At 40.3% G+C, this 11,607-nt stretch overlaps 1 protein-coding gene across 7 annotated transcripts in view; it reads left to right on the plus strand.

The window, feature by feature from the left end:
- The window catches only part of slc4a5b (solute carrier family 4 member 5b), a 62,436-nt gene extending 53,138 nt beyond the window's left edge, over positions 1-9,298 (plus strand). For 3 of the 7 annotated variants that reach the window (XM_061734033.1, XM_061734035.1, XM_061734037.1), the window contains 3 exons: positions 600-764; positions 6,918-6,970; positions 8,536-9,297. In XM_061734033.1, coding sequence (XP_061590017.1) covers positions 600-764; positions 6,918-6,970; positions 8,536-8,854 — 537 coding nt within the window. In that variant the 3' untranslated portion in view covers positions 8,855-9,297. Of the gene's footprint in view, positions 1-599; positions 765-963; positions 977-4,302; positions 4,410-6,917; positions 6,971-8,535 lie in introns of all 7 variants that reach the window. The other 4 variants (XM_061734034.1, XM_061734038.1, XR_009783490.1 and 1 more) reach the window with 3 other exon arrangements.
- The last annotated feature ends 2,309 nt before the right edge of the window (positions 9,299-11,607 follow it).

Consider the following 11,607-nt stretch of genomic DNA (forward strand, 5'->3'; position numbering starts at 1 on the left):
ACTCTTACTCGAGTAATATTTTGACTGAGCTACTTTTACTTGTAATGGAGTAAATTTTGACCAGTAGTATTTGTACTCTTACTCAAGTACTGGGGTCGAGTACTTTGTGCACCTCTGTTGGGGACTCATGTTTGAAGCCAGTTCCAGCAGCCCAGGCCTCCACCTCATACCAAAGCCCAGTCCACACAGCCCACACCCAACAGTGCCTCCTGCAGGAGGTGTGACTGTAGCGGATGGTGCGATGTAGCCCAGTCAGAACCCTTGGACCTTGGATCCAGGTTGGAGGCCTGGTGGGGTACTGTGCGGTTCAGGGAGTTGGTTCAACACCTATGCAAAGCATCTTGGGATCCCAGTGCATCAGGGTGTGAAAAAGTTGTGCGTAGCAAAACTGTACACAAATGAAAGTGTTATCAGAAGATATGGACAATTTCTCCTGCAATCAATAAAAAAAGGGAGTTTCTCCTGAATCAAAACCTCTGCGAGACAAAATAGGCCAAGTTACACTGTATGCATTCACCACCACAGATCTTCTTAAAGGTTATGAACTCAATCACGCGTTCAGGGTCCCTATAAATCTTCTTTATTGTCATCTGCTGCAGATTCTGGGTCTGTTGGTTGTTCGGAAGCTGCTGGATCTCATGTTCTCACAACATGACCTAGCCTGGCTGGATGACATCCTGCCGGATAAAGACAAGAAGAAGAAGGAAGATGAGAAGAAGAAGAAGAAGGAGAAGAAGATGGTGGCGCCGGAGAGTGATGAGGAGGTGAGGAAACGATGAGGAATTAAACATGCCAGCCACGTCTGTCTGCAAACGCTCCGTAACTCTGGTCTGCACTAGTATCAGCCTCTTTTTGTGGTATTCATGTGTATTTAAACGTGTCACTCCATCTGCTGTGGCTTTGTTTCTTCGTTTTAATTCACTAACTAACTAATACTCTATGTTTCTCCTCTCTGTCCCACAGTGTTGCTGAAAAGGCACTGTATAAAACTTACTACTCTACTCTGTCTGCCACCCCCCCCCCCAATCCCCAATCAGCAGTCTGGTTGTTTGTTTGTATCCGTGCTTCAGTCCAGAAAAGGCTGCCAGTCGTCTATAGTTTGTTACTGCTGATAAAGTTGGTACCTGCTCTTTTAATCCCGCCTTAGTGAATCTTAATTTTAGACAAATACAACCTTAGATGAACAGTAACATAAAACTTCTCACTGTTCGTATTGCTTTCACAAAAATGAAGCCAAAAAGAACAAATAAATAAAATAGTAAAATACAACTTCAAGAGCCTCGATGATTCAAAAGTTTCCCGACAGCAGCGTGTTTCCTTGTAGGACTCACGGCGACACCTGTTATTGTGGAGGTCTGAGACTTGATCATGATCGGTTCATTAATGATCGGTTCATAAGTGATTGGTTCATAAGTGATCGGTTCATCAGTGATCTGTTCATAAGTGATTGGTTCATCAATGATCGGTTCATCAATGATGATCATTGACTGCAACTTTAAATCCTTCCCAGGCTGTAAGGGGGTACTTGCTGCTGTTCTTTTTGGCTTCATCTTTCTTTTTGGTTTTTATCATTGTTTGTATTTTTCTTTTACTTTGACTCACTGTAATCAAATTATTTATAAAGAAAATAGGTTTGAAAATTGTAATATATTTTATATTCATATTTATTCACAGTAACGTCAACATAGACTACATCTAGCCTTTTTCTTATGAGAATATTCTGTAATGTCTTTTTTTTTAACTGGGGCCTGATTTTCCGTTGTATTTGGGTGTAAATTATTGATCCCCTCGAAAATGTTAGGAATCAGATCCTGCGGTTTCTGAATCAGCTGACTCTGCAGCATCAGGGTTAAGTAGAGCTGTTGTTTACAGGCCACTGAAGTCTGTAACCTGTTGGAGGGTAACATTTTTGAGGAAGGAAACGGTGCGGACGTGAACCAGAGCGGAATAAAACCTTAAGTAAATTTGACCCTTGGCTAGATTGTGTTTCAAGACGTACATCATCCAGGTCTTTCTCAAGGGTACCTTTTCTAAAGTAGACATACTGGGACATTTGTTGTTCTGGAGCAGCTGTCTTACACAGCATGCATCAATTTACAAGCTTTTGTGTCAGTGAACATTTTTACACCCATATAAACGGAAAACATAAAGCCCCGGTTTCACATACAGTGGGTACGGAAAGTATTCAGACCCCTTTAAATTTTTCCCTCTTTGTTTCATTGCAGCCAGTTGCTAAAATCAAAAAAAGTTCATAGTATGTCTCATTAATGTACACTCAGCACCCCATCTTGACAGAAAAAAACGGAAATGCAAATTTGTTACAAAAGAGAATCGGAAATATCACATGGTCATAAGTTTTCAGACACTTTGCTCAGTATCTTCTTGGTAATAATGCAAGCTTTTCACACCTGGATAGTAGATCCTCTCCAGTTCTGTCAGGTTGGTGGACAGTCATTTTCAAATCTCTCCAGAGATGCTCAATTGGGTTAAGGTCAAGGCTTTGGCTGGGCCAGTCAAGAATGGTCCCAGAGTTGTTCAGAAGCCACTCCTTTGTTATTTTAGCTGTGTCCTTTGGGTCATTGCCCTTGTTGGAAAGTGAACCTTCAGCCAAGTTTGAGTTCCTGAGCACTCTGGAAAAGGCTTTCTGCCAGGATATCTCCGTACTATCCTCTTTCCTTCAATTGCAACAAGTCGTCCTGTCCCTGCAGCTGAAAAACTCCCCCATAGCATGATGCTGCCACCACCATGTTTCACTGTTGGGATTGTATTGGGCGGGTGATGAGCAGTGCCTGCTTTTTTCCACACATACTGCTTAGAATTAACACCAAAAAGTTCAATCTTGGTCTCATCAGACCAGAGAATCTTATTTCTCATAGTCTGGGAGTCATTCATGTGATTTTTGGCAAACTCTATGCAAGCATTCTCCATCGGGCCACTCTGCCATAAAGCCCAGAGTGATGGAGGGCTGCTGTGATAGTTGACTTTGTGGAACTTTCTCCCATCTCCCTACTGCATCTCTGGATCTCGGCCACAGTGATCTTTGGGTTCTTCTTTACCTCTCTCACCAAGGCTCTTCACCCACGATGGCTCAGTTTGTCTAGACCAGGGGTCGGCAACCCAAAATGTTGAAAGAGCCATATTGGACCAAAAACACAAAAAACAAATATGTCTGGAGCCGCAAAAAATGAAAAGTCTTGTATAAGCCTTAGAATGAAGGCAAATGGTGAAAGGCAAAATGTCGAGAAAAAAGTCGAAATGTCGAGGAAAAAGTCGAAATGATGAGGAAAAAGTCAAAATTTCGAGAAAAAAGTCAAAATGTCGAGAAAAAAGTCCAAATGTCGAGGAAAAAGTCAAAATTTCGAGAAAAAAGTCAAAATGTCGAGAAAAAAGTCCAAATGTCGAGGAAAAAGTCAAAATTTCGAGAAAAAAGTTGAAATGTCGAGAAAAAAGTCAAAATGTCGAGGAAAAAAAATCAAAATTTCGAGATAAATGTTGAAATGTCGAGAAAAAGGTTGAAATGTCGAGATTAAAAAGGAAAAGAAAAAGGAATAAAAAAAAGGAAAAAAGAATTAAAAAAAATAAACAAAGAAAAAAGGGAAAAATAGAAGAAAAAAAATGAAAAAATGGAAAAAAAGGTTAAACATTTTTGAAAAAGCTCCAGGAGCCACTAGGGCGGCGCTAAAGAGCCACATGCGGCTCTAGAGCCGCGGGTTGCCGACCCCTGGTCTAGACGGCCAGGTCTAGGAAGAGTTCTGATCGTCCCAAACTTCTTCCATATAAGGATTATGGAGGCCACTGTGCTCTTAGGAACCTTGATTGCTACAGAATACAATTCTGTCTCTGAACTCCTTGGGCAGTTCCTTCGACCTCATGATTCTCATTTGCTCTGACATCCACTGGGAGCTGTAAGGTCTTATATAGACAGGTGTGTGCCTTTTCTAATCAAGTCCAATCAGTTTAATAAAACGCATCTAGACTCCAATGAAGGAGAAAAAACCATCTCAAGGAGGATCAGAAGAAATGGACAGCATGTGAGTTTAATATGAGTGTCACAGCAAAGGGTCTGAATACTTGTGACCATGTGATATTTCAGTTTTCTTTTTTAATAAATTTGCAAAAATGTCTAAACTTCAGTTTTTTTCTAAGATGGGGGGTTCAGAGTACCTTAATAAGAAATAAAATGACATGTTTTTGATTTCAGCAAATGGCTGCAAAGAAACAAAGAAGGGACAAATTTAAAGGGGTCTGAATACTTTCCGTACCCACTGTAACTGCATGCCGAATGCTCCCTCTCTCGCTCAGCCCAACAGCTCCAAACCCCCTCCAGTGAAGATTCACATGGAGGCCTTAGAGCCCCACTCAGAGTCAGACCCCACCCACGTTAACCCCACCCAGAACCCAACCTCTGTGTGAGTATTCCCACTGTTCCTGCCTGCTCTTGTTGTATTTCACATGTTTGATGGTGTTTATAACGGTGCCAAAGAAAGAGCGCGGACTGAACATTGTTTAGTTATAAAAACTAGTTCTAATGTTTACTTAGACTTTTATTTCCATATGAACCCAAGATATTTCATATCTTTCTTGTAACTTCCTATATTTAATAATGTTTTTCATTTTTTGTATTTCAGGCCTGTAATATATCATAAACAACGTAGGTTTTGGTGAATTAAAGTCTTTATTTAAATGTTACTGATCAAATATAAGTAAAAATAGTACAGTAGATGTAAAACATTACAAAAAAACAACAAGAAAGCTGAAATTAGCTTTTTATCTTGAGAGAATAGAAGTCCTACAGGTTGCATTAACGTTGTGATTATTTTTATAGTGAAAAGAGAACATATTTCCAGTGCAAATTAAAAACTTCAGACATGTGAAAACAAAACCTCCAGATTGATAAATAAAAGAAGTTCAAATAGATGTATGATGTTTCCAGTGGAATTCTCCAGAAGGTCCAGCTGGTTTCTTCGTCTGGTCAGTATACTTAATCTGGTCTCCTCATCCAGACCGAACCGGTTTACTTGAGCTGGTCTCATTGTCCGACCGGTTTTCTTCTGAATGTTGACCATCCATGACCAACATTCCAGACAAACGTAAGATACATGCAGCAGCCGTGATGCCTTCACATACACATTATGAACTGGAAGTATATTCCAGGTGAAATTTAATAGCAGAAATCTTTCATACTCAACTTTCGGGACGGATATGGAGATGGGTGGAGTCTTCTGTCTATATCCTGCACTGATTTTGTCTTTTTTGCATGTTGTCTAAGTGCTTGATCAAAATCAGATTTAGGTTTATTCGCCAGGTTTGTCCGACGTACGAGGATTTTGAACCATACGAACAAAAATGATGCACGGTTGCATGCGCGGTTATGACGGAAACAACGGTTGGAACAGACAGAGGTGCTAAAGTATGAAAATGGCACATATATTATACTTAAGACTTGTGTTTCTATGCAGATGACACTCCACTTGATGTGTCCAATCAGTATTCCAGTGCACTGTGTGCACCAAAATAAAGAGTTAAAGGATCAGGCTGTCGTCAGGAACCAATCCAGAACACAGAATGTGTAATGGTCTGGGGTTGGATCAGGGTCTAAAGCTCATTTCCATGTCTCTGATGGCAGCATCAAAGCTGAATGGTTGCTGAATGGACCCCGTCTGGCCCACTCGGATTCCCCGAATCCAGAGCCCTCAAGTTCCCTGACTTGAAGTAGTCTCCACTCTCAAACCACGGCTACAGGAGCACTCGTGATCCGTCACGTCTGGCGACCTACAGCCGATGTCGTACCGAATGGCGAGTCTTGTTCTCTCAAACAAAATTCCTTCATCTCCTAGAATTGAAAGGCATTCTACGACGCCCCCAGACATCGTCTGGCCCCTCGATCACTAACTCCTAGGTCAGTAATAAAACAGCCCAAGGTCCTCAGACCCTGGCTGGACCAGCCCTCCCCGGTTCCAAATACTTGGACTACCGGCCACATCAGCTGAATAGGCAGAGAGGAGACGTTAGCGCGCAACTTATTTCGGCCGTTTTCTTTCCAAAACTCACCCAAAAGAACAGCGAGGCGTTTCTGAAGCCACCGGGTTCGTTCGACCCCAGTCGGTGCGGGGACCTTCCCAACCCCCCTCCGGACGAGAGGCCCTCTCCTCAACCTCCACTTGATGGGGGAGTACGAGGTTGTTGCATGCTTAAAACACCTTCGATTCCGGAAGAGAGAAGGAAAAAAATCCGCTCACAGATGGAGTCCCTTCGTGGTCGCCAAATTGTGGTGGCAAAAATTGTTGTTCAAAAAGAATGTCAGGATACCTCAGCTGTCTTTCGGAAGTTTAATGAAAAGAGGAAGAACATTCAATTGAATGGAGTCACACAGAGCAACCGGTCACATGAACCGTCTGTCCGGAGTGAGCTGAAGAAGATTAGAGACAAGTTATTTTATACTTTGGGAGCTGGAAAAGACAAAACATCACCCATCACCCTGGCAACCATGCCAGGCTCTGTGTCAAAGGAACATGACCTTGGCATAGGAATGAAAACAGGCAACAGACAGTGTTATACCAAAATTTTCCATTACAAAATTTTAGAGCAACATCTGCTGCAGGACGTTTTCAAGACCATGTAAATAAATGTACAGTACAGAAACAGTACATTCTGGTCACTTACAAAGACATGACTGAGGGAGACGAGGGTGAATACTGGGAGTTAGAGCAGTAAAAGTTTCCCTGCCTCAACATTCACAAGAAAAACCGTGAATATCTGGGGTCCATCCTTTCTGCACAGACATAAAAGTAAAAGTAAAAGTAAAAGTAAAACTGTATTTACCAAGTTTTGGGTGTTTTTCTGTCTCTAACGATGCATTTGTGTCTCTGTGTGTCCCTTCACACGCCCGTTTATGTGCACGTCTGCATTGTCTACAGGAGATGAACCCGTACTCAACAGTCGCGTCCGATCAGAACGAGCTAGACCGCAGGTACTGTGTGTTGAAACTGCACGTTCCCTACAAAGATCTGGTACATTCAGCCGTCAGGAACGCTGGCTGGGATGACGCTTCCATACCTACAAACATATAGCTGCAACACACACACACATGTTGGACAGTGATTATAGGCATCACATCTTTTAATTTTGGACTAAATGTGGATCACTTTCAGTGTTTCTAGATGGCAACCATGTGCAAGTATTTTAGGTTTCTTTGCTTTCCTTTAACCCCCGTCTTTTGTGAGAAAATATGATTTAAAAAGAGAGCTCATAGTGAGTCTTCTTGGGCCAATACAACCTCAGATGATCGATTACCTTTCTTACTATCTCATTACTTATTTGATAAAAGCAAGGCCTAAAAGAACAGAGAAGTCATGTTGTCCCTGTCCTGAACCGTTCAGTGGGACATAATAGACTGAGCTGCTGCCAGAACAAATCTTTAAGTAAATGTTGCTGGGATGGTACCAGAGCTTTTTTAAAAGGCTGGTATAACATTCCTGGAACTGAGCTCAAAATTTGGATGAATGTCTATGGAAAGTCCATGACCGCAGAACCAAAAGAAGACCTGACCAGTACCGTTTGTCTGGAAGTTTCCAGGCGAAAACCTCTTCTGTCTAAGAACAACCTGGAAGCAGGACTGAGGTCCACAAACCTGCACCTGAACAAACCAGGAGACTTCTGGATCAATTTCCTCTGGACACCAATGTGGACATGTTTGGTCTTCATGTCCAGAAACATCATGGTCTGGATTTTGGACATCTGTCAGTCACTGAGTGGACCATGAACTCCTCTGTAGCCGGAGTCTTCTAGAGACACATGTGAGGACATCTGGCTGACAAATAAATACCAGTTGAAACTGGATCATGTGACAGGAAATTATGCCAAACACAGCAGCAAAAATAAAGCATGAAAATAAAAGAGGTTCTGTAATGACCTGGTCAAAGTCCAGACCTGAACACGGTATAGAAAATGGATGGATGGATGGATGGATGGATGGATGGATGGATGGATGGATGGATGGATGGATGGATGGATGGATGGATTAATAAATACATTATTATATGATAATAATAAAAAAGTGAGATATTGTTCATCTAAGGTTGTATTTTTCGAATTTAAGACTCAACATGATTTCTTTTCTGCAATGAAAAGAAAAATAAGAGAATACTTAACTGAGTTCAGGCTTCCCGAAACAAATGCGGGGGTGGGGTGGGGGGTGGGTGAGGGTTGGTGGAGGGCCCACACATGAAGACCGGTCCTTTTCTTTCCACTAATACCGGATGTTGACGTTAGTCTTGTAGTTTAGGGCCCCCTGGTGGCCCCAGGGGTTCAGTGCATTACACAGTCTGTTTATGGACACAGCTGTTTTGTTGCATCTGTACACTGAATGTGTTTGTTTTTGAGTGCTGGCCTGATTTCTCTAGAAATTCAAATGTTGATATCAGCGAGACGTTCTTGGGCTCTGGCATTGGACCGGTTTGACTGGTTTCAGCTCACTGTTGACTGGAAACTGTGTGAGATTGAGAGTAAAAGTGTCCTACCACCACTGTTTCTCAGCATCACTCTGCACCTGAAGATCGCCTGCCCCCCCTCACCTGCCCACTCCCAGACGAGCCTGGCCCCCGTGGACCCCCAGCTGCAGCGGCCCCCGCGCCTTCCCACGCCCCGGGTCAGCATCCGGGTGGAGTCAGACAGTGATGATTCTGGCCTCTACTCCAGTCAGCAACAGTGCAGCCTGCACCCCCCCTCAGACCCGCCACCTGAACCCCAGAGAAACCACTGCAGAAACCAGAACCCCCCCTCTGAAACCCATAGAGACCGCCACAGAACCCTGCACCCTCACTTCAGGGACTCTGGCACAGAAACGGTTCTGTGAAACCAAACTCCTGCTAGGAGGACGTGCAGACTGGTGCCTCTGAGAACAGCCAGGGATCAGGCTTCAAGGGGGGCCCATGTACGCTTCTGTTGGGGGGCCCTTAGACCAGTGTTTTGGAGATTTAAAACTTTTTAAGATGATCTGTGGCATTAATTTGTTCCACTTTAAGAAGGAAACAAGTTTTATTTGTGAATGTAAAGTTAGAAAAACAAACCTGACCTGCTGACATTAACTTAGCTGAAGTTAGAAGGGGAAATTAAAATAATAAAAACTGCTCAGTCAGATCTTTATATACTTGTAAGACTTTCAAGTATATGAAGTTCGAAGTTCTGACATTAGTTTTCTTGGACATTAGTAAGAAAACATAAAGTTGTTTTTTTTTTAGTTTTTTTTTTTGCATGTTTGTACGTTTAAAAGCTTAAATTCTGATGTTTTTTTAAATTGCAAAATAAGGAGAGGAAACTCAATTTCAGATTTCATAAACTCAATTAATAAAAAAAAACATTGTGACATTATATAATATTAAAAAGTTTCTAAAAATGCAAAAAAAAACATGATTCTTGCAAAGTTGCAGAAAACTCTGACTTTATAATGTTTCATGAGAGAAAAAACATTTTTTTTTTTTTAATTTTTGCATTTGCAAATTTAAAAGATTTCATAAATTCTGACTTTATATATTTGCATGTTTGTAATTAAACTAATTTTTTGTTTCCAAATTTGCAAGTTTACATATAAATACCCAAATATTTAAGAAATTACAAAAAACTTAAATTTCTGGACGTGGCAACAGGGAAGACAGTTTATTTCCTCTTAACATGAACATTGGCCCACGGACCCAAGCCTGAGTGGATTTAGGGCCCCCTAGTGCCTGCAGGGGCCCTCTATATCTGATCTTCACAGAAGTTCTGCTCCTAATCTGGAGGGTGCAGGACCTTTAATTATTCAGTCCATCCTAAAACAGATGCTTTGAAATATCCTGTAGAAAAAATAATCATGTTTATGTATAAACGCTCCTTAAAAATGACCTGAAGCCGCTGTGTTGCTCGATGTGTTCATCTTTGATTTTGTTCAGTAACACTTTAAGAGGGTGAGTCGTATATGTAATACTTAATGCCTGAAGCATAATAAAAATATTTAAAAACATGTTTTTGTTTTGGTCATTTGGAGTTTGATATTCTAATGAAATAAAGTTGATGATGTGACTTCTAAACTCAAAAATACTCTAATCCCAAGAAAGAAATTACTGGAGTCGTTTTTATAATTACGGTAAGTCTCTTCAAAGGTTCATTGTAGAGGTTTATGAGTCATTCTATAATTAGGGGTACATTTCATATCAACCAAAAGTGACAAAATCACTTTTCTTTTTTGATAAATAATCTAGTTGTTTCCATAATATACCCCCTAAATGTGCTAAATTCATTAATTGCCAAGCTTAAACTCTAATTACATATTAAATATTTTAATGAAAATAAACATTGGACTCATTATTTTGTCAACCGTGTTACGGACAAATGTCGTGTCATATACAACAAGAACTAGGTACTACACATTTGATAATACAGTTGTTTGAAAGGTTTTGAGTCCATTCACCAGGGGTTTTAAGGTTGCCTGTCTAACTGATTTAAAAATATGAATTTTGAGCTTCATAATGGACATTCTATGGGATGTTATCAAGAGGGATTCATATTTTTTTCAAAATAAATGTATATTACACTGAATTTAGAGTTATTCACCAATCTTATGTAATACCTCCCTCTCTACAGATATCCCCCATCTTTTTTGTTACAGTTTAGTCAATATTTAAAAGATATATGACACAAAAACCATTCATAACACAGTTGACAGGCAAAAATTACTATGTAATTAGGCAACTCCTATGTAATTACTATGTAATGTCTGTGTTATAACAATAGTTAATGAATGTTTTTTTATCAACAACACTCAATATAAACATAAAAAATTACAATAAACTGCCAACATTGTCAACCGTGTTAATCCCCTGTCAACTGTGTTACAGTTGGGTAACACAGGTGGGTAACACAGTTGACAGGTAACACAGTTGACATTTCGGCCATTTTAGGGCCTTGTGCTAACTGCAGACCTTGGACCTGTCACTACATGGCCTTGATCAACTCATGTTTTTATACAGTTTCTCTGTATTTTTGTAAAAATAACATGTAAAGCAAGTTCACAAGAACATGTTGATAACACAGTTGACGATCAATTAACCCACTCTATGTGCACACAATAATATTGATGAAATATTGAAGAGGAGGAGTAGAAATTTACCACACTGTCTTCAAATCTCCCTCCCTGAAGGAAGGGACATCATATAATTTTGGACATGTGACTTTGGAGCAAACCATTGCTGATTTATAGGGGTTTTTTCAATGGGTAACACAGTTGACAGAGATTTCTCGGACACACACAAAGTGGATGATTTAATGTACATGCATGAACCAAATAGTTTTTAAAACACCTTTCTCATATTTTAATGATTATTTCGAACAAATAATTATGGAAATTAAATACAAAAAAATGTATTTTAGTGTTAATCTGAAGAGCCAAACCTGACATTTAGCAAATCGGACAGCACAAAAACAACAAAATCCAGTATGGAATAAGCATTTTTTTTAAAATAAATGATGGAATCTGTTGACATTTTTGTATTAAATGAAAGAGAAATGTGCCCTGATATAAAGTTGATCATTGCTTTAAGTGAATATTTAGTAAAATTGATAAATACAGCCCAT

This window comes from Cololabis saira, chromosome 11, assembly GCF_033807715.1.
Source record: "Cololabis saira isolate AMF1-May2022 chromosome 11, fColSai1.1, whole genome shotgun sequence".
In the NCBI taxonomy this organism is placed as follows: domain Eukaryota; kingdom Metazoa; phylum Chordata; class Actinopteri; order Beloniformes; family Belonidae; genus Cololabis; species Cololabis saira.